This window comes from Erythranthe guttata, chromosome 2 (genome assembly GCF_056151865.1).
Source record: "Erythranthe guttata isolate IM_541 chromosome 2, IM_541, whole genome shotgun sequence".
Lineage (NCBI taxonomy): Eukaryota > Viridiplantae > Streptophyta > Magnoliopsida > Lamiales > Phrymaceae > Erythranthe > Erythranthe guttata.
Genome location: NC_142534.1, coordinates 3,768,123 through 3,793,349, shown reverse-complemented (window position 1 = coordinate 3,793,349; position 25,227 = coordinate 3,768,123). Strand labels below are relative to the sequence as shown.

The following is a 25,227-nucleotide window of genomic DNA, read 5'->3' as shown; positions in this document are numbered from 1 at the left end:
CAAAATTGATTTGACTTGAATACGGTATAACTCAAACGGTAAACAGAGGTAACATCGTATACAGTATAACTCAAAACAACATGGCTCGATGTTTACATGAAAGCAACGCAAAATTGATAAGAACCGAATAAAAAATAAAAAAATTCAGCTAGTAGATCCTACATGCGTACAAGTGCTTATATTCTATGACACCGACTTTAAATGAAGGAGAAGCGTCTCGAATTCTTAATGTCTATCTTCTGCAAGTAATGGCTGCTAGTATAGAAGAAAACTGCTATTGTACGTTGTGGACATATAAATATTCAATAATCGAGATTTAGTGACAATAGAGCTTGATCAAAGAATCGGAACCCGCAGTGAACAACCAAGGTTGCCTTGGATGGAACTTGCAGTCCATAACTCCTGCAAAAATCAACCACCACAAAACAAGATTGCAGTAGATAAATACCAATAATCCAAATTCAGAAAAAATGACGAATACTCAATCAAACACAGAAAACTGTATATCTTCAAAAGGCAAAGAATTAAAATAAATAAATAAATAAACAAGAAGTTACCTCTTCCATCACCAGTGGAATGCCCTCGAAGAATCTGAAGAGGAACGATCAGTGGGTTTTCATTGAGATCGGAATAAACCATGCCATGGAAAACATATGCTGTGTTATCATCAGAGCATGACGCAAATAGTGGGTAAGTGCGGTGATAGGCAACTGCAGTAAGATCCTTCTTATGAGCCCTGCAAATTCAAGCAGACACACATAATATTTAGAGAAGCCAACCGCCTAATTTGGGATTTTATTTTTCATAATTAAGAAAAAAATACGGCAAAAGCACTACTAGATCACAGCACTAGTGGGAATAAGTGATGAAAGGTCCATAAGTTATTTTATTTTATTGCTATCACATACCTGAGGACTTTGTAAGGTTTAGACGAAAGGTCCATATCAAACCAGCATAGCTTACCATCTCTACTTCCAACAATGGCATTATCACCTGCAACAACATTGGACTCAACACATTTGTAGCTTCACGCGCGTGTGTGTGTGTGTGTGAGAGAGAGAGAGAGAGAGAGAGAGAGAGAGAGAGAGAGAGAGAGAGAGGTATATACCACCAGGGTGGATTGCTATGGAAGAGATTTCACGGACTCCAGCATCAAGCTTTTTAATGCGCTTTTGTTTTATCAAATCGTATACCCGAACATCCTTCTTTGTTGCAGTAAAGAATATGGATCTAGTGGGATGAAAGGAAGTCGCAACAGGAATTCCCTTAGTCTTGAACGGAATTCGTTGAGTCTGTTTCTTGGAGAGCTGGTGAATTAACACCGATCTTGATTCACGTACAAAATCAGTTAAGAAAATGACAAGGTTCGGACAGATATATAATCACCGAGTAAGCAGAGTAAACATAGATTTCATATGCACTATATAATGCACATAACTACTATGCATATAAATAGTACAGCATAGTGTGCTATTAATCGATTCATGGCCAAGAAAAGGATATCAGATGGCATTAGCGTCGAAAGATAGTCTCCATTACGATGCCATTCCACCTTAGTCACAGACTGCAATTCAACAGCAACAACCCCTTTAAAATTCAATGACGAATCACAAAATACACAGCAGATTCAAATTAAAAACAACAAAAATTACCTTAAAATGCTTCAACCTGATTCCTCCATGCTTCTCATCTTGACCCCAGGTGACAACGTTTGCAGTCGAATCTGAAGAAACGGTTGTAGGTAAGTTGTAAGCGGTACTACGCCTAGTTAAAGAGACAACTATTTCGTATTCATACTAACCGGAATCATCCTCCACCTTTTGGGGTTCAACATGGAGAATCTCTTCAATGGTTTTTTGTTGTTCATCACTTCCACATTTGGTGTTCAAAATGAACACATCGTGGCCCCTGTAAATTATGGTGGAACTTAATACTTACTGATATAAACCAACATCGACTTTCGATATGAGAAACTAAGGCGTGACATATTTCTTACACAGCTACTGCTAACATCGGAACCTCTGGCTTAGGATTCCATGAAACTTGCTCTACAGGTTCACCTAGATCCCAGATCTGTACGCATCTTCCAGTTTCAATTTCCCAAATGCGAACAGTTCCATCCTTAGAACCTTCATAAAATAAAAAATAAAAATAAATAAATAAATAAAGTTAACTCCCATTCGACATCATTAATTTCCTAACATTGAAAAAATGAAGAACGAACCAGAAGCAAGCCATTGCCCAGTGGATTCTACAGAAATGGTTATAACTGGACCCTTGTGGCCTTTGTACTCGAGATAACAAGTTGATGGATAGGGTTTAAGATCTCTGCGACTGGGTAGCTTCGGTTTCAATGACTCGGGATCAATATTAATCTGGAAATGAAACAGGCAACATTTTGCTATAAGTTGTAGATTTTTACAGTCAAAATATTAATTAGCAGGCAAAATGTAAATTTGGTTTGAAGCATGCAGATGAGTCATTCTTCTTTATACTTACACGTTTTTTGTGAACTCTTGGGCATAAGTAGAGATCCAAATGACGGTCAAAAAGTTCTTGGACAGATTTGTCATACGCAGGAACACTTCTCATGTTCGCAAACCTAAATTTCACATTAAAGGTCATCGATTTTCAAAATCCTAACATGAAGCAATAAGGAAAAGTAAAAGAACACTATTTGGAGAAAATGGACTGGCAGTTACTGTTTCGGAATAAATTTAGGTCGATCTTCCTCAAAGAGCAGCTGGTAAGCGTTTATTTCTTCTTGTGTTGGGATGTACTCTGCAGAAGGGTTGTATGATTCATCATGACCTGAAAAAAAAATCCTTAACATCAGAACCGAAGACAATCCTACCAAATTATGGGAAATTTTTTTTTGGCATAAATCGAGTAAACTAGTGATGTTGAGCAAGTGTAGATGCACACCTGGCAATTTAGCCTTTGGTGCAGGAATATATGCCAATCCTTGTCTTTCAGCAGAGGTGGAGTCATCCCATAAGTCGAAAAATCGAGGCTTTTCCTTTGGTTTTTCATCAAACTTAATCAGCCCCTTTCTTATGGCCCGGACAAGCCGAAGAACCTGTGTTTAGAGCATATGAAGAATCACTACAGTTATTGGAAGTGCAGCTGATAGCAACCTCGAAATATATTAATTTCACATTATTCTCTATAAAACAATAGTAGACCATGTCAACCTTCATCTAGAAAGCATCAACCCTTGCATGCACAGAAAGAAAATGAAAGATATAGAAAGAGCTAGCAAACCCTAGTTAATGGGGATATAAACAACCAAGTACCGTAAGCATCTTTGAGAACTTATTATTCTAATCTTCTGTCTGCACATAGTAACATCTAATCTTCTATTTGCACAGATTATCAAAGATGGCTACGTATATCATATACAAATATTTGAAACAACTACAATATATTCTCACATTGTGAACCTTAAAGGCCCAATATATTTGGTGGATTGTCAACCTTAAAGGCCCAACATACGATCATTATTCAGTTTGATAGGAGCTGTAATATTTTCGCTGGAAGGAAAAAAGGAACATGCTAAAAGTAACAGCATATGTAATGGTATTTCGTACTAAGCAAAGGCAACAAGTTTGAAGCTATCTACCGTTTTACTCTCCCACTTTGAAGGAATGAAACGTCTCTTTGGTTCAGGTGCATTTGAGAGGGGATGTTTAGCACCATCCCAAGCAAACCAATCAACATAAGGCTGCAGCAAAGATAAAGATTATAAGAGGTCCCTTCAAATAAACAAAGAGGGGCGCATAACATAAAAAGGTGAGATTTGTGAATCTAAAAGAAATAGTCCGGTGAGAAAAGGTTAAAATGAGGATAGTACGCACAGCATATGGATCAAAATCGGGATGTGGTGCCTTCCCTTTAAGCAGTCTGCCAATAAGTTTGGTTTCATCTTTGGTCAACTCCACTTCCTCATCATTATACTGATCGTATATCTTACGCCTGAAGATAGTAGAATAAAATTACAATCAATAATCAAGAAGCATATTATAGAGAAAGTAATACAGAGTTTGTCATACTAAGACGACTATTTAGATATAAACTCACCAACTCCTTGAGTCATCAACATTTGCAAGAAAAGAATCGAGTTTACTTTGCCTTTCCTTTTTCTTGATCTTCTTGCCAGCTAAATCATATCCAATATGTCCCTCATCCTTATACCATTCCAAAGGAACATCTCCAACAGTGTTACGAGGTGCAACCTGATTTTTTCCCCAAAAAGACATAAATCACAAACAACTCAGCAATAAACTCATAAAATAACACAGGTTTGAGCAAAAAAGATACGTAACTATAGGCAGATAGGGGGTAAACTAAACAGGAGGAAAAAATAGACCTCGTCTTCCGACGAATCACTTTCTTCAACAACTTCCCGGGAGTCATCGCTTTCACCATGGCTGTCTTCAGCATGATAATTATCATCATCTTCACCTTCGCTGACAAGATCTCCGTCATTATCACCATCATCACTATCACCTTCACTAGATTGAATTACATCCTGCTAGGATATAAATGAGATTTTTTTTTAAAACTAAACATCAAAGCAAGAGCTAAGTGGATCGTTTCCAGACTGACCAAGTATATAGATTATTGAGTATAGAGACAAATGCATATTTATGCTGATGCAACGATCATGGTATATGAGCTCCTCAGAACTAATTTCAAAAAATACATAAATTTGGAAAATCCCACCAAGAAATCACCTGTCAAACTCTTACATCACAAGGCAAATAGCATAAAACAAACTACATCCAATTCATGCTAAACTTTTCCTCAAACCAACTAGCATGAAAAATTACTCTTCTGCTATATCAATGTGAAATAATGAGTCTCGAACTTAAGTTTAAGACTAAACAAGGATACAAAAATTAACTCTGACAATATGAGGTTCAAACTAGACATTTCTATGTAGAAGCGGGTGAGTGCTAGTTCCTTGAGTCAAACTTGTCAGTGTTACAAGAAAGATAGATTGAAAGAAGAGATAGATATGTCGAACATCGGAGGAAGATAAGAGTGAGAGCAATACAGGCAGCAAGGAGAAACACAAAAGGGAACAAAGAGGAACAGAAGATAAAAGCAAGAGAGGAAACTAACACTCAGATATTACTTCTTGAACATATCCTTATGACTATTGAGTAAAAGAATTTGGGTATTTTTTTAATCAAGGATTTTATCTCTATCAATGTACCACCTATAGGCTCTTTGCCACAAGCTTCTAACAGATCCTACATGCCACGACACAATTGATTATACCCACCAACATTCAATGAAGAGAGCACAAACTGAAGTAATAATAGCAATATCCAAAATATAAAGCTTGTAACAAACGATAAAAGATAATGTCTGTTTGCACATACATTTATCGAGTGTGTGAGTGAGCTAGTGAAACAAGAAGACATACTTCAGATGTGAGGACTCTTCACAAAAAGAAAAGGACAAATTCTCGAAGTCCGAACCAAAAAGAATGCCACGAAACTACAAGACAACTGGATGGATATATTTTTATTTTTTTTTGTATTCTAACTACCAGTTCACACTCTAGGAATTTAATCATAATAAAGATAACGATTAATACTTGCATTATAAAAAAAATATACAAATCAAAACAGAGAATTATCGTTACCTCGTCCTGTGAGAGTTTACTTTGCTCAGAGCCGGAATCACTTATTGAGCCATCGTCATCAGATAGAGCCTACAGAAACACAAAACCGAGATAAAATCAATTAATTCAGTTCCTATTTCTTCATGTTAATTAAAAAAAACTTATGGATGTATACTGGTTCATTATCGCCCAAGAGCAGTTGGTTCACCAATTCTCGACTAAATACCCTGTGTCCTTCCCATAAATTTGACGACCCAAATAAAATTAAGAGTAAATGTTTAACAAAGGTTCGTTCTTTCATATATGAAAATGACAGATATACCTAAGAAATGATAATTCCCACAGACTAAATATCACAGAAAGCTTATCCCTTTGGTTACGAAACTTATCACCACATCAATATGTGAAAAGATTAACGGCGAACCCCACTAAAAAAATTAACGGCGAAAACGGAACCCTAAACCAGATTAAATCTTACATAACAGAAAAATCAATTAAGAGATTGCAAATTACCTCGTCACCAGTATCTTCTGACCCAGAAACAAAAGGGGAGTCTTCGGAGCTTTCAGTACCTGGCTCAGCTTCCTCAATTCTTTTCAGAGTTTCTTCCATGTTTTTCGCTACCAATTTTTCATTCTTCTTGGGCTTGTCGGAGCCGTTCTCTTTGAGCGGCTTCATACTGTGTGTTTTGAATGTGTGTTTGTGGTGCGAATGGAGGAGGGAAGGAGCGAAGCTTTGTGCTCTAGGTTTTAATGGAGGGTCTGGGGTTTTAGCTCTGCGATTTCTATTGGCTCTCGACAAAATCGCTATTCGAAAATGCGATTTCGGGATTTATTAAGAAAATATAATAAAAATGTTTGGGCAATTTCAATTTGTAATCGGGTTGAGCGGGCCCGATTAGTTATTTCCGGCCCATAAATTATTTATATTTAAATCAAGCCTACTATATATATGATACGCTAAAATATTTTTTCTTATTATTTCTTTGTCTAATAATTATCTCTCCATTAAATAACAACGTGAATGCAAATTTGAGAATAGGATAATAAATATATCATTTGAATTTTATAATGACATATACTGCACGACAACGTGTTCGTTAATTTTATAAGATAATATGGCACGCATTAGAAAATTTTAAGAAGTCCATGGTACAGTACATATTTTATATATATTAATAAAGGATAATAAAAATAATTCTTAAATTACATGATACAGTACATATGATATAGAAAAACGATAATCCCAAAATGTATTCATCAATCAGATTAAGATGGTGTTTTTGGCTAAGCTTATTTTAAACAGCTGATAAGCTCTTCCGTCTAAAACACTTTTACTAATGATACACTAACACCGCCGATAAATAGTACAATACAACAAGAGATGATAAAACATGTTCTAAAATGTAACACATAGACATAAATAATATTCAAGATAATTGCTGACAAGCCCTCCAATTTTTGAATTTTATCCAAAAAACCGCGAAGAGCCGATATATGATTATTAAAGCCCTAGATTTGAGAGAAGCTGGCGCCACCTAGGAGTTTCCTCGTCGAAGATGTAAGTTAAAGGAGAAACCAGAACCCCACTCCCTCCAATCTGCAAAATAAATTAAAGAAACATATAAGAATTGGCTGCTGAGGTTTAAGAAATCGCATTTTCAGACATAAACGGCAAAAGAAAAAACCGAAACAAGAGCATATATAGAAAGAACTCTCACCGCCCTAAGCTGCTGTACAGACTTGTAAAGTGCTTTCTTCGGTACACAAATAACTATAGCATAGTAATCTGCTGCTACTCTCCCGTCACGCTTACAGAAAACTGGGCTTACGGTGGGTCCCTGCATCCAAAAGCACAACCAATATATAAAAAGACAATGACTTGAGGAAGTATTCAATCATTTTAAGGCCTCGTTTGGTAGGTAGGATATAATAAGCCATGATTAATTGAATACTTAGGTTTTGTTAGATGTTTGGTTGGTGCAATAACTTTTGGGTCCGACCAACAATTTCGTGAAAAAATAAGCTTCTCATAAGGTTGCATAATCTTATATGCTGACTAATCTTATCTTGAAAAACAAACGAGGCGTATCAGGTATACGACAAGATGTACTGACCTGCAAACCAGATAGAGATGGTTGGCTAAGTACTCGCTCAGCCACTTCCTCTGCACTGTTTCCTCTCATGTTCGCAGTTACCTGCCATTAGAACTGTAAATAACAGCAATAAAAAAGGAAAAACAGTATAGTATTTTTTTTTTAAAACCAATGATTTGTACCGTGAATTGGCCAGCAGCTCTTAAATGAGCCTCCAATCTTTCGAGCATTTCGTGGGTGATATCAAGCACACCTTTTCGCTGGAACAATGACCTTTTGCTAGCAACAAGAACGGCCTAAAATGGTAGACGGAGGGATATTATGGAAACAATAACCCTCTTTTTATCCACCAGAAATGACTCGAAAAATAACTAAAAATGAGAGTTGAGGATTTGAAGTAAATTGCAAAAACAGATTCATGCGAACGAGAGTTCGACGGATTTTGAAATACTCCCTTCAAATCCTTCAATCCAAATGAGGACTTGAGTTTTGCAGGTACGAGATTGCCACGAACAAAAATAAAACAACTACCTGACTTTCCAGGATAACTCCACCGTCGATTTCTTTCAAATTATTCTCTTTCAATGTGGTTCCACTACTCACAAGGTCTACAATAGCATCAGCTATCCCCATCTAAAAACAAATAAAAAAATAATAAATAAATCAGTATTAGGGTTTCTCAGGTTATAAAAAAATCAGCACATCATATGCAGCAATGTGTTTGTTCATCGAAGCATCACATTAGAGATTTACACCAAAACCCCACATTCGAATAGCAAATATCAAGTGACAAGTGTTTCAAGATAACTTATCAAGATAGAGTCAGTACCATCAATCTAAATAAAAGAAATACGTAAGATCAATTAAATCCAACAGCCCCTTCACAACTATTTGTTCGGTGGTGGCATTAGAATTCAAGAACTAGCCACTAGATAGAATTACTTCTGATAACTGTTGATTACTTACCGCAGGAGCTGCTTCTAGAGCTCCATCAGCAGTTGAAAAAACGACATGTTTCAGTCCATTTTCCTTCATGAACTTTGGACCCAACTGCAAACAAAGGGGTATGCTAAACAAAACGGTTCCCATATGAAGAGAATATAAACGAGGAAGAAAAAACAGGACAAAAATAAAATAAAATTTCAGAATGAATCGTACATAAGTAAATCCAGTAGCAACTCTTAGAGGTCTCTCGGATGTCCATTGTGGCATTTGAGCGAGCTCTTTCAAAGAGTTTATATTCTCAAATATGCCATACTTGGGAACCTGACAAAAGGAAGAATTATACATATGCAAGTGAAACGAGCAACATGGAAGAAGAAAGAAAATTGGAATTTGTTATAATAGTTATGACCAAGTTGCTTACTGCTAGTGATAAACGACAATCCCCGTAGTCAAGAGCCTCATGAACAAGAATGAGATCTTCATCCCCCTATAAAAATTATCTAAGTCAGGAGAGTTTAATATAAACTGTGGAAGTTAACAGCCTCGATAAAGAAATGAATTAGTACTACTTATATACCAGCCACCAGAATCATCCAAAATAAAATCTAATGAACAATGTAGAACGAAAAATTCCCAAATCATGCATTTGAGAGGAGAATGTATGTTTAGTTGATCAAGTACGAGTCATAAAATATCGAGAAAAATGCACCAGGAAACTAAACATACGAACTTTTCACACATGTAAAATTTTTATCATGCTAATTACATCATTTATGATAAAATAAGCCCCTCAAAGACCTTGAAATCGTACCTGGCCATATTCGTTCACTATGTCCAAGCCAACAATTCCAAGATCTAAATCTCCGGACACCAGTTTCTTCACAATGTCTGTTGGCCGTTGATACCAAACTTCTAAAGTCGGAATCTGCAATACATTAAAGAAGTTGCATTTAGCTACAAAGGTGTTATTTATATCAGATAAAATCCTCAGAATCAGATGAATCCACGAAAGCAAGAGAAACAAATCACCCACGAAAATGTATTTGCTATAAAAAGAAAACCGAATCAGTTTTATGTAGCACTGCAGATATTATACCCAAGGTCTGCCATATAATGCAAGTGGAGAAATATTGATATATGTCAACTCGAGCATACGTTTCCAAACACTATCAGTGGCGGAGCCAACGCAAAGCCAACGGGGGCAATAGCCCCCCAACATTTCTCAAATCTCTATTAATTTATGCAATTAACAATCAAGGTGAATTCATAAATCTCATCTCAGAACAAAATACGAAAAAAAGTATGAACAGCAAAAACCAATCATTGTAGCACCTGAGGAATCTCCGCAACATACTGCCGTGGATTAATCTGTCTCACTGACAATTGGCAATCCTTCAAAGGGGGGAAAAGGAAACAGTAAAAAATTCAGTGAAAAATCCGCCGAATACCGTGAACACTAATACTCTAACACGATCGTATAAATGAAATTACATACATACCTTGAGAAGATCGAGAGTGTCGGTGGCCATTCGGCCTTTGCTCGGCAATCCAAGCCGGACTTCAGCCCTCTCCGACGGTCTCAAGTCCACAGTCTCGTTCAATAGAGTTACCGGCGACGCCACCGAGAAACAGGAAACGGAGAATTTCACGGAAACGCGATTACTGGAAGAAGACGCCGGCGTTGAGAAAGGTGAAACTGAAACGGAGGGGGATTGCAGGAATACAGTCCGCATCGCAGGCATTTCTTCGGATTTCTGCGTAGCTAGTGTGTGTGTGTGTGAGAGAGAGAGAGAGAGAGAGAGAGAGAGTGGCGGAGAGAGATTTGAGTGAGAAGAGACTAACCGCCGCCGCCGACGACGACGCTGCTGATGTGTATTAGGTGAGAGGGACGCATGGAATATAACAGCGAGGATGCTTTATGTGCCAAATGTTTCTCTGCATCCGTCACCTCTTTTATTTCCTGCACTCGGCTTTACTAGTAATTAAGAAACTAAATTATCCTTATATAGTAATGGTAATGAAATGCAATTTTCCTTTTTTTTTTTTTTTTTTTTTTCTTTTTTTCTATTTTTAGGGAAAATGATTTGTTTTAATTCCTTTTTCCCTTTCCTTTGTTGAGATTCAAGTCCTATGATAATATTTGGATAAATCGCGTCCAACTCCCTAAGGTAAGGTCAAATTACGAAAAAACCTCATTGATGTTTTGGTAATTACAATCATTCCCTTAGCTATGAATCTTCTTACACATTCACCCTTAACGTGTCAAATTTAGTGGAGTCTTCTAGATTATGTGGAATATTCTCTATTTTGTACCTGTTTTACCCCATTCCAGCTCCACATTTTCTAATAAGATGATCATAAGATGTGTCTCTTGGCTTGTAAATATCAGATTGTGGTGCATTAAAAACTGCATTTTTGCACAAAACGAGTACAAACTAGAGAAACATTTCACGGAATCTATAAGATTCTGTTGAACTTGACACCATAACTGTAAACGTGTAAGAAGACTCATAGTTGATGAGTGGTTGTAATTACCCAAACACGAGATGATTTTTCGTGATTTGACCTTACATCAGGTGTAACCGTAATTTACCTATATTATTTTTCAATGTAGTTACAAAGTGAGATATGATGCAAAAGGGATGATGGTGTGATATTTATAATGTAGTTATCTAATAGATTAACGATTAATAATTACTCGTGATTTAGTTGAGTTATGAGTAGGAATTCAATTAACGTACATCTTAGTGAACTATGGAGTGCCATTGACTTGGACCCATTTGAATTTCTTTAATAATTACTTTCAATTATTGATAATAAGTGGAGAAAAGGACTAAGTGAATGGTTATCTAGATTGGCTTTTTTCTTTTTCTTTTCCAAATCTTCATGGAATTGATATATTATGGTTATGGATAAATAATTAAGTGAATGGTCAATTAGATCATATATTTATGTGTGTACATATATATAATTTCCCACTAGCTAAGTAAACATTTAAAATCTATAAAATTAGGGACAATTTGAATTGTTCCTCAAAACTAATTAATTTTCATTTTCTTTCTATGGGTATAGTCCATTGCTCCACTTTTTATAAAACTACCCTCACAATTTTGTTAACGGAAAATCTCTCTAACATTCTCAAAACGTTGTAATTCAAACGCTAGTCCTTGTTTCCCCTGCAAGGTAGTTGGTCGATTGTTTTCTAAGTTGTGAAACAACTGAGTCAACGAATTCAAACTAGTTATCAAATTTAAAATCAAACGAGTCAACTCATCGAAATTACTGAACTCACATGTAAATTAGTTGAGTGTTAATTCAAGATAATTTGGCTAACTAATTCATAGACCGAGCAGAATATGTATGGGCGAATTACAAACCCTATTTCGCACTGGAGACTTACCTCAAATGGAAATATAAACACAAAATTTTTAATCAAAACAAAAATAAATATATGTCGCCAAGGGTAGAACTTCACTATTTTTTTCACGATTATGTGATTACCTATTTACTAAATATATAAAAATCATAAATGAAAAAAAATAGAAAAATCCAAAATACATAAACACTAATTAAAAATTAAATATATATATAATTAATTAAGATAAATAAAACCTATGAAGGTGGCGTGTTGTACTCCTCCTCTTCCTCCGTTGGCATCAAAACCCCAAGTCGGAGACAAGTCAATTTCTTTTTGGTAAAACCATTCACTCATAAATTACAGTCTCACTTTTTTTTCTTCCGATCTGAAGAAAAAAATCTCAGAGCAAAATCTTTTCGTCTGTTTCTTTTTTTTTTCTTTTTTTTTTTTTGGGGTCAAATTCCCAGCTGTAATTTCTCCATTGCCAGCCAACCATTTCTTATGCTTCTTCCGCCGACAAATTACAGATCTTTCTTACAGATATCGAAAACCCATTTAATTTCAGTTAATTTTCTCGACAAGATCTCCGAGACCCACTGATATTTTTCTACTGGGCCAGAAGTGGGTGGGAACTTAATTCATCGATGCTGTAGTGGTGTAGAATGAAAGTGAGATAGTTAGGATTTTTTTTTTCTTCTTTCTAATTGTGTGAAGATGGCCGCGGCGACGGCGGCGGCGGCGGTGGCGGCTATGGAGGTGGGCGGCGGTGTTGTGGACACGGGTTCGGATTCGTACAGGGGGATGTCGTCGGACAATATAAAGGGGTTGATTATGGCTTTATCTTCCAGCATCTTCATCGGAGCTAGCTTCATTGTTAAGAAGAAGGGATTAAAGAAAGCTGGTGCTTCTGGTGTAAGGGCTGGTAAAAAATTCTACTTAATTTCTAGCTCTGTAGCTGATGAATTTTACTTGGGTTCTTCGAATTTTGAAAATTGAGCTCAAGGTGTTCGATGAATTGTCTGGAGATACCGAATCGGTTTTTTTTCTTTTTCTTGAGGAAGTGGTATGATTTTGTGGGTGTTGGATAATAACAGCAAAATGTTGCTACTATGCTGGGATCGGATTCAATTTTCGAGATCTCGATTTATTAATTTTGTTTTTAGATGTTCAATTTTGAAAATTCTTGCTGTCTAGGTCTATGCTGGATCAAGATAGTCTATCGGAAAATAGTGTGGTCAATGTTAATTCGATCGTATATCCTCGATAATCAGTCGGTGGAGGCTTCATACGAAACACATTTAAGTTCATAAACAAATTACCGCAAGAATTTTGCTCACAGAAGCAGTTTCCGTTTTTAATTGAACATTGGAGACATGGATATGATGATAAATGATTTTCTTGCTGTCTACAAATCTCTTGTATGATTCATATGGATCGTACGACGATTTATGTTTTTGGCTATTTGGATTTTGGTTGAAATAAGTCGGGTTTTATCTTTAGAATCTCGATATTAATTTTTCGTATTATTTTTTTTTCACAGGAGTTGGAGGATATTCGTATTTATACGAGCCGTTATGGTGGACAGGCATGATAACTAGTGAGTTTACTTATCTCTATCTCTCGTCTTCATTCTGTGACATTGTACCTTGTTTACGACACTAAGTTGTTGGCTGAATCACAAAAGAAATGCAAAGAATCGACTATCTCGATTGAGTTATTTAATTGATTTTCCGTTGTGACAGTGATTGTTGGAGAAATTGCAAATTTTGCGGCATATGCATTTGCTCCAGCCATTCTTGTCACCCCTCTCGGTGCACTCAGCATTATTATCAGGCATGATACTATGTTATACAGCTCTTATTTCGACTGCACCACCTCGTTTCGATTACTGATCGATTTTGTATTTTATATAAATTGCAGTGCTGTACTAGCACACATTATTCTACAGGAGAAGCTACACATTTTCGGTATTCTCGGTTGTGCATTATGTGTCGTGGGGTCCACCACAATCGTCCTACACGCCCCACAAGAACGCGAGATTGAATCCGTGAGGGAAGTGTGGGATCTTGCCACCGAGCCAGGTATATTACGTTTTTTAACTTTCTGAATTTTTTTCTTTTTTCTGCTTTTTTTATTTTTTTTTCACAAGATTTAAATATTGCAGCTTTTCTGTTTTACGCAACTTTGGTGGTAGCGATTGTCCTTGTCCTCATATTTCATTACGTTCCGCAATATGGACAGACGCATATATTGTTCTACATCGGTGTTTGTTCGTTAGTTGGTTCGTTGTCGGTATGTTCTTGATTTTTTTTAAAATAGAGTCTCTTGATTTTAAATATATTTGCTTAATTATGAAAAATGCTTTGGCAGGTTATGAGTGTCAAAGCACTAGGAATCGCATTGAAGCTGACACTTTCGGGAACTAATCAGTTAATATATCCTCAGACTTGGGTCTTTGCTATGGTTGTCACCATTTGTGTACTCACACAAATGAACTACCTAAATAAGGTAATATATATATATATATATATATATATATATACACCGCTTCTGCTATATGTTTAGATGTGACTATTTTCTGAAGTATGTGCCAATCTTACTGATTACTCAATAAATTAATTCTCGATAAATTAATAACCTTGCTTAAATAATAGTTTTTTCTGGTCCCGGCTCGGTAAAAATCTACTAAGTTATTAGTTCGATAATTTAATATTTCGCTATATTAATAGAATTTTGCCAGTCCCGGCTCTATTAATTTGTAGAGGTTTAACTGTAGGAGTTTATTGCATTTGGTACCCTGTTTTATATCGAATTGTTACAGAGGTCCCCGTGTTATTAATATTAGCAAAAAAACCCTATACCATTTTCTTAGCACACAACTCCCAAAATGGTGAATTTTTAGGGGTAATTTGCTTAAAAAACTGCATTAGAGGGAGGGTTTTGCAAATATTAATAACACTGGAACTTTTTAAAACTATTCGACATAATACAGGGGTACCAAACGCAATAAACCCGAGCAAATAGTATTGTTTGAATTTTTCCATATCATGTAAGTTTTGATTACTTTAACCCATATTGCTTTGTTTCATGGGTAGTAATTACGGATTTATTTTGTCTTCGCCTAAATGTCGTCTCGTTAATCGTCTTATGTTTTATGGAATGCAGGCTCTTGATACATTCAACACTGCAGTGGTTTCACCTATTTACTATGTCATGTTCACATCCTTGACCATATTGGCAAGTGTCATCATGTTCAAGGTAATCATTTACAATTAATATATATATATATATATATATATATATATATATATATATATATATATATATATATATATATATATATATATATATATGGGATCTAATTGAATGAAAGATCAAGATTATTGATATTCTTGTTATATATATTTATTATATGAGCAGGATTGGGACAGGCAGAATTTAACTCAGATTGTTACAGAAATGTGCGGATTCGTTACTATTCTTTCCGGAACTTTTCTTCTCCACAAAACGAAAGACATGGCCGATGGTACGTTGTTCAAAATCCCTTCTTTACAGTGAATTACACAATACTTCTAAAACAATCGAATTTTTAAATTATTTTTTTTCGTTTCTGAAAATATAGGTCCAATACCAATAGGCATGATGAAGCTTCCGAAACATGCTGACGAGGACAGCTTCGGTCAAGAAGGTATCCCTCTAAGACGGCATGGAGACGAAGAAGAAGGATTCGTTCAAGACGGTATTCCTCTAAGAAGACAGGAATCTTCTAGAATATTACCGTGATATTTTTTTCCGGGGCCCGCATTTATGTGATATTTTGTATTTATCCCAACACAACACACAATTTATTGGAGGGAGAGGGGAGAATGTATTTTTACTTTTTTTGGATTTTCCCTTTTTACCCCTTATGTAATACAAAGATGGTATCAACAGAGAAGTAGATTTTTTTCCACCTGGGATTATTATTTTTGTGTACTAATCTTCTTATCTTCATCGAAATATACATACATGAATTCCACATTGTGTCGATTAAAAAAATTCATAACATTTTCTCGATTTGTACACTGAATCATTAAGGCCCGTTTGGCTACACATTTTTGACAAAATTGAAGAACAATAACTTGTCTGGTTTTACTTGTTTATCTGTTTGAGAAGACCGGAAACCGAACCGCAATGTGTCGACTTATATTCACACTGTTCACAGCAAAACTGTAGCAACTGAATGACTTTGATGCACCTACACCAGAAAAAGAAAAAAAAAAATCGAAATATGATAAGCTTCGTATACGAATTACAGCAGAAAAAAAACGTATAATAAAAAAATTTCTTACAAGATTTATATATGCAATATCTCAAACTAGTTAGCACAATACAACCACAAAAGCTTGAATTGCTATCAAAGAATCAAGAACTACATAACTTAAACCGATTAATTACGTCACATTTAACCGATTATTTACGTCACATTAAAACTTTTCACTTTTTAATAAATAAAGTTCTGAACCTTATATTTATGAAGTGATTAAAAGATACTATTATCGTATTACGATAAAACCGAACATTTGTAAGGAAACTTTCGCAAGCTCGACATTAATAATTTTTCGACTAGATAAAAAAAGATGTCTGTAAATAAGTTTGGAGATTCAAACAGATGGGGGATTACATAATTGATTATTGAGTCAATGCAATAGGCAGCAAAGTATACAAAGAACAACAACATAAATACAAAATTAAATTAAAATAACATAAATACAAAATTAAATTAAAATAAAACAACATTTGCATTCTTGTTAATAATAAAATCCAAGCAAAGGAAATGTATCTTAACAAAGTTCAACAATACACCTCAATCAAACACAAAGAAAACCATCAATTATTTTTATGTTTATCTTCCTTTTTTTTCACACGAAATAATTAAGTGTATATATATGTATTAATAATAATAAATAAATTAAGAAAAAGGGAAAAAAAAGAAAATTACTTTTGGGGAAGGAAATTGTTCTTGGAGAGGCAGGACTGAATATCGCAAGCTTGTTTCTTACATGGTTCTTTACTCGGCTGCGCCATTTTTTACCAAACCCTAATCCTCAAAATTCCCCCCCTTTTTTTTATTTTTTGCTACTTCCAGAATTGATCGGTGCTTACTGTTGAGAAAATGGCAGTCAAATCGAATTGTTGATTTGGTGGAATTCTTCCAATTTGTCGATTCGAGAAGATGAATTATAGAGACGATTGATCTGTATCTATAATCTATATATTTAAATAAACAGTAGTAGTCGGTTTGTTTGGGGTTTGTTTGGATACGTGGATTACAGATAGTCGGCTTTGTGAATAAGACTGGTCAACGATTTGAGTTTTGTATATTACATTTTTTTCTCAAAATTGGATTAAATTTTAAAAAAGTAATGATTTCTGTATTTTTTGTTTTGCAATAATTTTGCAATAATTTGACTTTGTGAATACTTTGCAACTAATTATCAAAAAAAAAGAATACTTTGCAATTTGCATAGTATTTAAGTTAATTGGTATGAAACTTGCCAAAATGGTCATATTCTGGGATGCAAAATGATATTTATATTAAAATACTAAATAGTATAAATACCCATTACATTTTTTTAATTATTTACTTGATAATTGAAAATCAATAATATTTTTGATTTTTTTATTATGACATTATTGTGAATTGGTGAATAAATATTTTTATGCAAATTATGATCAATACATAGATATAAATGAAAATACAAACTTGATTGACATTAACAGTGATTTTTTTTTTTTTTCGGGTCCAACTCATTGCTTGGGTTGTGATCGTCGCCATTCGGACATCTTGGGCTTCTCATTCCACCGGGCGGAGACGACCTGCAAATTCCCGCACACTCCATCTCTCACACTTAACACGAGAATCCCTATAGCAACCATCGTCGTGCGATAGGAGCTTGTCCTTTCTGGAAAAGCAGCATCAACATTAATCTTGATCGTCTCCCACGGTGGAGGTTTCCAAACCGCTTCCTCGAGCTGAAATGTCTCCTCCCCATGTAATATCCGGTTACGACGATCCTATATCCGCCAGCACACTACCACTGCCACCAAGAGCGATGCGATGAAAGTCGAAATCCTAGTCATGTACAAGAAGTGCATGCACAACCACAAAGCACCCGACATAACAAACAACCAGACAATAGATTGATTTACAAACTAATATATCAAGGTCACAAGCAATGCACAAATCCTGCACTAATGAACTTGGCACAAAATTAACACATTCATCGACAATAAACCGACCAAATGCCATTTATGATTATAATGAAACTCGCTCAAAAGGGGGTCTAATTAATTTCTAGAGCTCGCTCAAATGTTTCATCATAAAGAAATCTAAAAGCACGATCAAATTGCACGTTCCAATTGCACAAACTGTGCACTAATAATCAACTTGACACAAAAAATAAATTGAAAATAGCAAATATTGTCCTGAAAAGCTGTCTTTGCACCAATCAACTAGGTTTTTTTTTTTTTTTTTTTTAAATTACAGGAATTAGATTACGCGTAAAATCAACTGCGCTCTCAACACTCACCATTTCACTGTCTACATAAACTCCCCACTCCGTCGTTTCATTCCAACGCACCATCTAAAAAAACACATTCTGCAGTCAAAAAAGAAAAGAAAAACTTTCTGCATTCTTGAAAAGAAATGGGGACTGACAATGCATTGAAAGTGAAAGTGCTAGTCATGTACAAAGAGTGTATACTCAACCATGCAGCCTCCAACAGAGGATCCCGCGAGGCCATGCGCTATGCTGCCTCCAAGGGTGCTGCGCGCGCAAAGAGAATAACGAGGGCCCAAAGCGAAATGGTGAGGGCCTTGGGTGAGAGGAACGACTGAAAAATGTTCCGAAAGTATTCTCAGGCTGAGGTTTTACGTATTTGTTCCGATTACGGAATAACTAAACTGGCCCTCAAAAACTGCATCTCTCATCACATGCATGCAAAACGAGCAGCTGCAATAGATCAACAGTAGAATTTTAGTTTTTTTTAATTGGAATGAAAGTTCTTTTAAAATTCTTTTATTCATTATCCTCAAATATATATATTCAATAGGAGAACCATAGATCATTGTCTTTATTTTCCTTGTCCAAAATTCAACTGCACTTGAGATTCACTAAATCAATATACTAATTAAATTAGGATAGATCATGCAGTGCACTAATATTGCACAATATAACTAATAACACATTTCTTCTACCATTCTACTTTACATTATTATAATTCACTCTTCAAAATTAAGAAATAAAATCATCAGCATGTTACTTAAACTAGTGTTATACATGCAAAATACGATGTCACAACCAACGCACAAACCCGACACTAATTATTTAACTAGAAATTAATCGTTACGTTTTTGTAATAAAAATAGGTCATAAATATGACACACAAATATTATTACAACAAGCGCACATACTAAATTATTGCACAAAGCAAAACTACTCTTCCCTAATTTCAACTTCATTAAAACATGGAGGCAACAAAATTATTGTCCTAGTTTAATGAAACTTCCAAAAAAAAAATGTTCAATTTATGGAATCAGTTGTAGTTACCAAATAAAAAAATCAAAGTTCATCGATTACTCAAAAGAACACAATTATTTGCCATTGATTAGTCACTTAAGAGGCGTACCCGAGTGATGATGCTAAAATGTAGATCATCTGGGATAGTGTAGAAAAGGAACTGGGAGAGCAAAGCAGATCAGTAGCTTGACAACTTGATGATCCTGAGGTACCTGCGATCATAGAACACATGAACTAAGCCGGGGGTTGATCCGGCGGAAACCCCTCCGACGCTCAAGTCAGACGTGCTGATCATAGAAATAGTCCAGAGAATACATATTTTAGTATTGCTCAGTTAATAGGACGTACCTTGAAGAATGAGTTCAGACCTTTATTTATAGCTTAGTTGAGATTGTCGGGCCCAAACCTTACTTGAAGGTGATTGGGCCTCGGTGATAGTGGTCTTCGATATTGGGCTCGTGGCCCAGTAGGTTGATAATTTGTAGGTCCATTGGGTTGGGCCAATTAGGCATATCACCGAGTTATCTCTACATTCATTACCTCATTTGCCATTCTCTTTCAACTGTGGGCACATTCTCATCAAGAATGTCGAAAACGAGTTATTCATCTGCATATCGGCTTTGAATACCTGCATATCGTAAATCATATATATTACCAAATGAATGAGAAAATTCAAATGCACAATCTCAATATGTTTAGTAGAGAGGATCAAGAACTTACTAATTAATCTTATATTCTCTAGATACTAAATTCTGCCAACATCTGTAAAATGAAATATTGTTAAGCAAGGCAAAAAGACAGTTAAATATATAGAACAAAGAGGGAAACAAAAAATGGGTACACAATATAATTACAAAAAACTCCTTAAGGTAAGATTAAATTATAAAAAAAAACCCATCATGTTTGGGTAGTTACATCATTGTTCAACTATGAACCTTCTTGCACGTTCACTCTTATAGTGTCAAATTTAACATAATCTTCTAAATTTCGTGAAATGTTCTCTAGTTTATACTCATTTGCAAAAATGCAGTTTCTAATGCACAACAATCTGATACTTACAAGCCAAGAGACTCATCTTATGATCATCTTGTTTCAAAATGTGGAGCTCGAATAGGGTAAAACGGGTACAAATTGGAGAATATCTCACATAATTCAGAAGATTCCACTAAATTTGACACTAGAAGGGTGCACATGTAAGAAGATTTGACATCGCCGCAAGTAGGTGGCCATAATTTACCCTGTAAATGTTATATATGGGAAAAATATAAATTTTTAAAATTAAAAATGGAATCGAAAATTGGAATTTCGTTTATATTTCAATTCCTACAAATATAAATACGAAATTTGGAATATTTCCCCTAAATTCAAAATGAATATTGTTCCAAAGAAAAAATATTAAATTAAAGATACTATATATGGATCTAATTTTTTGTAGAATTCATTAAACCAATAATAATAGCAATGATAATGAAATTTTTGCCCCTACGTTATAAGTTATTTGCTAATAAAATTGATATTATAAATGTAATAGTCAGCAAAAATAAAAATAAAAATTGAAAATTAAAATTGAATCGAAAATTGGAATCTCGTATATATACAAAATATGCAAACAAAAAAAATGAAAAATGAAAAATATTGTTCCAAATAAAAATATCAAAAATTAATATACATGGATCGATTTAGAGGAAAATCTAAAATTTTGTTCTTATTTTCACACTCATTTCAACATCTCATTAACTACTATAATTGTATTGCCAAAAAAAGCATTCTTTTTCTAAAGAACTCATTACTAAATAATAATAGTGATAGCAATGACATTTTGCCCCTAAACTATAGGTCGTTTTGCTCATTATCGATCCATCTAACGATCGTTGCAATGTTCACCCGACGTGACATTTTGTTCAAAAGCTTACATGAACCCTATGCATACAACTCGAACATAGTTTTGGTTCGAGTAAAATTATTAAAGTCGTCTTTTTTATTTTTGCATTATTCTTCAAATCTTTTTTACAATTGTCTTTTGTTTGCTCATGCAAGACCAAATAACAAATAAAAAAAATTATGAAACAACTAAATTTCGACATTAAGGTGTCGAATATATGTCCATAAATTCGACACCTAAATGTCGAAATTTAGTGTATTTGGACTAATTTGCTAACACTTAAATTTCGACACTAAGGTGTCGATTTTTGTACTCCAAAATCGACATCTCAATGTCGATTTTTACCTATAAAATTCGACATGTACATGTCGACTGTGTTGCGTGGAATTTAAAAAAAAAAATATGAAACAACTTAATTTCGACATTAAGGTGTCGAATATATGTCCATAAATTTGACACCTCAATGTCGAAATTTAGTATATTTGGACTACTTTGCTAACAATTAAATTTCGACACTAAGGTGTCGATTTTGTACTAAAAAATCGACATCTCAATCTCGATTTTTACCTATAAAATTCGACATGTACATGTCGACTGCGTCTGCGCGAGATGTTTTTTGGGAAAACGATATTCTAGCTAAAAAAACACATAAATGCATATTTTCTTGGGTTTTTCCACCGTAGATTCTTCTATTTTGATGTCTTGTGACTCCATACTTACCATCTTTGTAAGATTTGTTGAGTTTTGATGATTTTGAATGTTTAGGTTTTGTGGGTTTATAGATGAGGAAGAAGAAAGGTTTTGATGGAGAAGATGATAGTTGGTCTTATGGTTTTGTGATAGGGTTTTTTTTTTGTTTTTGAGTTTTTGGTATTCCACATTTGGAATTTTCTATTTTTTTAACAAGTAAGGGTATTATAGTATTTATACATTAAAAAAATCAATTTGGTCTTGCACAAGTGGAGTTAGTCTTGCATATAGCCGCAACCTATACAATTACCTATACTTATCAAATGAGGATAGAGCGAGCGGGCACTGCACTAATATTGCACATTGCGCTAATATTGCACAATATAACTAAAAACAGAATTCTTGTACTGTTCTAGTTTATATTTTTGGAGTTAATATTATCACAATTTCGTTCACCTAGGATTCCCGAATCGAACTACCAAATTTTTTTCTCGACATTTCTATTACGCATCCACGTGCTAGGTTATTCTATATCAGCATCTCTAACAGAGGAATTACGAAAACGAGACGCTAATGAATCGGATCCTAAGATTACTTATACACAAATAATAAGTTAATCTTACAACCAATCTAATAAGTTACTCCAATAAGGTTACAATTAAATTGGTTAGAAGACGGAATTGAAAGACATTATTATGGAGTTTCTTGTTGCTAGCCGAAAACCTAGAATAAGTAATGGTTACTATAATAAGATTAGGTTACGTTTATGTTAATAAGTTCTCGTACATTTCTAAATGGTTTTTTTTTTTTTTTTTTTTTGTAATTTAACCTCGTTAGGGACATGTTCTCTTTTAACTTCCTTTGCCATTCTCTTTTAACTGTTGGCACTTTCTGAACAATGTCGAAAATTAAACCAGTTATTCATCCATATCGACTTTGAATATCTGCATATTGTAAATCATATATATACACCAAATGAATGAGAAAATTCAAATGTACAGTCTTAGTATGTTAGTAGAGAGGATCAAGAACTACTAACTTTACATTATGCCAACAACTGTAAAATGAAATATTGTTAAACGAAGAAAAAAGACAGTTAAATAGAACAAAAGGTGAAACGAAAAATGGATATTATATTATAAGTGTAATAGTTAGCAAAAAAAAAATGAAATTGAAAATTAAAAATCGAATCGATTATTGGAATCTCGTTTATATTCCCACCTACAAAAACAAATACAAAATTTGCAAACAAAAAAATCAAAATGAAAATGGAAAATGGAAAATGGAAAATGAAAAATATCGTGTTCCAAAATAAAAATATTAAAAATAAATATACGTGGATCGAATCAGAGGAAAATCTAAAAGTTCGTTCTAATCTTCATCCTCATTCTCAAAATCTCTTTAACTATAATATTTGTTTTGCAAACATAAGCATTATTCTTAATTGCAATAAGGTTCGGAAGTTATTGGAAGATGACGGATTTTTTTCAACTGATAACATGTTGCATTTATTTATTTGTTTCCAATCTTTAAGTTTAAACTAAATAGTAATTAATACGTATAACCAATGATGATGAGTAACGAATTTACGATTTACCCTAACCAAAACCACGTGGTTGCGTGTCCCTAAACAAATCTAGCACGGTGTTGTGGCATTTCTTAATTGCAACGAGATTCAGAAGTTAATAACTGTCGGAGTTATTGGAACATGACGGATTTTTTCGACCGATAACATGTTGCATTTATTAATTTATTTGTTTCCAATCTTTAAGTTTAAACAAAATAGTAATTAATACGTATAACCAATGATGATGCGTAACAGATTTACGATTTACCCTAGCCAAAACCACGTGGCTGCGTGTCCCTAATGATCACGAAATCAGCTTTTCGACATAAATGGTAAATTTAACGAACAACGTAAATACCGACCAACGGTTTATAATTTAGGCGGCAAAATTATTTACCCTAATAATGATTAGTTATTCCAACGGTCATTTATTTACCCTAATGTCTTCATGATTGTGACGTCATAATTAAATAAAATTAATAAAATCTGATCCTGCAAAGTTATTTTGACTTTACTATTCAAAACTCAAATCTGAGTCTGTAATTTGATTTTAAATTATAAAATATATTCGTTTGAATTTTATATAGAAAGTAAATAGAGTGAATATATATATCATGAGTCTGAATAGAATTGAAGGATAATCTTGTTTATGGATTTATTAATTAATATTTTTCTATTTCATAATTCACTATTTTCTAAAATGGATTAATCATAATTACTGGATTTTCTTTTCTTATTCTAAGTTTTGCATCTTAATTCAAACGTAATTAAATAATAAGTACATGAATCAGCATTATAAAAAAAATTATAAGCACACGTTTCTATAACATATAATCTAATCCAATTGTAATCCAACCAAAATTGGGAAATTTTTAAATTGTATTGCTAAATGTGTAATAAAATTATTTTTAATAAAAAGAAAAAGAAAAAGAATATTCCATTTCAGTATTTGAGTAAGTAAATCACTAAATCCGGAATACAAATTTCAAGAATTGAAATCCAATTTACATAATCCAAAATTACAGGAATAAGATTACACCTCAACCCTCATTTCACTCTCTATATAAACTCACCACTCCATTTCATTTCATTTCATTTCACTCACCATCCAATAAAAAATAAAAAATTAATTCTGCATTCTTGAAAAAAAATGGCCAATGACAATGCATTGAAAGTGGAAATGCTAGTCGTGTACCAAAAGTGTATGCACAACCATGCAGCCTCCAGCAGAGGATTCCTCCTCGATGGTTGCGGCCTCTTCGAGGCCCCTAGCGGCACCACCGCCGGGTCCCGCGAGGCCATGTTCTGTGCCGTCTGCGGCTGCCACCGCAACTACCACCAGAGAGTCGCGGTGGAAATTCCGCAACACTACCACTCCTCCCGCTCCTCCTCCGCCTCGCACCCCCACCAACAACAACAGCCCGCCTCCTACCCCCACCAACAACAACAGCCCGCCTCCCACCCCCACCACAACCACCGTGGTGGCAGAGGCA

The 25,227-nt window shown here is 34.5% G+C and overlaps 4 protein-coding genes across 6 annotated transcripts; 1 reads left to right on the top strand and 3 right to left on the bottom strand.

Moving 5' to 3' along the window:
• Positions 1-45: 45 nt before the first annotated feature.
• On the bottom strand, positions 46-6,614 carry LOC105970051 (Transducin/WD40 repeat-like superfamily protein). Of its 2 annotated transcripts, none has more exons than XM_012994829.2 (18): positions 6,149-6,614; positions 5,657-5,725; positions 4,370-4,531; positions 4,081-4,235; positions 3,858-3,975; positions 3,623-3,724; positions 2,926-3,079; positions 2,703-2,811; positions 2,500-2,602; positions 2,225-2,375; positions 1,997-2,129; positions 1,802-1,908; positions 1,653-1,723; positions 1,504-1,564; positions 1,109-1,336; positions 909-993; positions 558-736; positions 46-402 (listed from the first exon to the last, which is right to left on the bottom strand). In XM_012994829.2, exons 1-18 carry the CDS (start codon positions 6,311-6,313, stop codon positions 317-319), a joined length of 2,238 nt encoding a protein of 745 aa, XP_012850283.2. In that variant the 5' UTR covers positions 6,314-6,614; the 3' UTR covers positions 46-316. The 2 variants fall into 2 exon arrangements, with proteins under 2 accessions (XP_012850283.2, XP_012850282.2); XM_012994828.2 differs by having other exon boundaries at positions 4,370-4,534; positions 6,149-6,481.
• A 245-nt stretch (positions 6,615-6,859) lies between these two features.
• On the bottom strand, positions 6,860-10,652 carry LOC105970161 (ATP phosphoribosyltransferase 2, chloroplastic). Of its 2 annotated transcripts, XM_088825280.1 has the most exons (12): positions 10,518-10,652; positions 10,175-10,429; positions 10,008-10,067; positions 9,487-9,600; positions 9,097-9,162; positions 8,889-8,996; positions 8,697-8,780; positions 8,262-8,363; positions 7,913-8,026; positions 7,752-7,832; positions 7,356-7,475; positions 6,860-7,234 (listed from the first exon to the last, which is right to left on the bottom strand). In XM_088825280.1, exons 2-12 carry the CDS (start codon positions 10,415-10,417, stop codon positions 7,139-7,141), a joined length of 1,188 nt encoding a protein of 395 aa, XP_088681406.1. In that variant the 5' UTR covers positions 10,418-10,429; positions 10,518-10,652; the 3' UTR covers positions 6,860-7,138. The 2 variants fall into 2 exon arrangements, with proteins under 2 accessions (XP_088681406.1, XP_012850414.1); XM_012994960.2 differs by having other exon boundaries at positions 10,175-10,652.
• Positions 10,653-12,261: 1,609 nt separating this feature from the next.
• On the top strand, positions 12,262-15,998 carry LOC105970115 (putative magnesium transporter NIPA4). The gene is made up of 9 exons (XM_012994908.2): positions 12,262-12,955; positions 13,574-13,630; positions 13,776-13,866; positions 13,954-14,114; positions 14,198-14,325; positions 14,404-14,541; positions 15,199-15,291; positions 15,454-15,559; positions 15,656-15,998. The coding sequence occupies exons 1-9, from the start codon at positions 12,748-12,750 to the stop codon at positions 15,814-15,816; spliced, it is 1,143 nt and encodes a 380-aa protein (XP_012850362.1). The 5' UTR covers positions 12,262-12,747; the 3' UTR covers positions 15,817-15,998.
• On the bottom strand, positions 15,957-17,240 carry LOC105970116 (Cox19 family protein (CHCH motif)). Its single transcript, XM_012994909.2, has 2 exons — positions 17,015-17,240; positions 15,957-16,270 (listed from the first exon to the last, which is right to left on the bottom strand). The coding sequence occupies exons 1-2, from the start codon at positions 17,098-17,100 to the stop codon at positions 16,165-16,167; spliced, it is 192 nt and encodes a 63-aa protein (XP_012850363.1). The 5' UTR covers positions 17,101-17,240; the 3' UTR covers positions 15,957-16,164.
• Positions 17,241-25,227: the final 7,987 nt, after the last annotated feature.

Bases quoted from the DNA above. Each gene is read 5' to 3' on its own strand.
- LOC105970051 (XM_012994828.2), bottom strand. From the start codon at position 6,313: ATGAAGCCGCTCAAAGAGAACGGCTCCGACAAGCCCAAGAAGAATGAA. The intron at 1,337-1,503 runs ATATCCTTTTCT...CTGATTTTGTAC, and splicing joins TTCGACGCTAATGCCATCTG to GTGAATCAAGATCGGTGTTA. The intron at 403-557 runs GTAACTTCTTGT...TGATTTTTGCAG, and splicing joins TTCCACTGGTGATGGAAGAG to GAGTTATGGACTGCAAGTTC.
- LOC105970161 (XM_012994960.2), bottom strand. From the start codon at position 10,417: ATGCCTGCGATGCGGACTGTATTCCTGCAATCCCCCTCCGTTTCAGTT. The intron at 8,781-8,888 runs GTACGATTCATT...CTTTGTTTGCAG, and splicing joins TTGCTACTGGATTTACTTAT to TTGGGTCCAAAGTTCATGAA. The intron at 7,476-7,751 runs GTCAGTACATCT...TTTTGGATGCAG, and splicing joins CATCTCTATCTGGTTTGCAG to GGACCCACCGTAAGCCCAGT.
- LOC105970115 (XM_012994908.2), top strand. From the start codon at position 12,748: ATGGCCGCGGCGACGGCGGCGGCGGCGGTGGCGGCTATGGAGGTGGGC. The intron at 14,115-14,197 runs GTATATTACGTT...TAAATATTGCAG, and splicing joins GGATCTTGCCACCGAGCCAG to CTTTTCTGTTTTACGCAACT. The intron at 14,542-15,198 runs GTAATATATATA...TATGGAATGCAG, and splicing joins AAATGAACTACCTAAATAAG to GCTCTTGATACATTCAACAC.
- LOC105970116 (XM_012994909.2), bottom strand. From the start codon at position 17,100: ATGGCGCAGCCGAGTAAAGAACCATGTAAGAAACAAGCTTGCGATATT. The intron at 16,271-17,014 runs GTAATTTTCTTT...TTTCTGGTGTAG, and splicing joins AACAATTTCCTTCCCCAAAA to GTGCATCAAAGTCATTCAGT.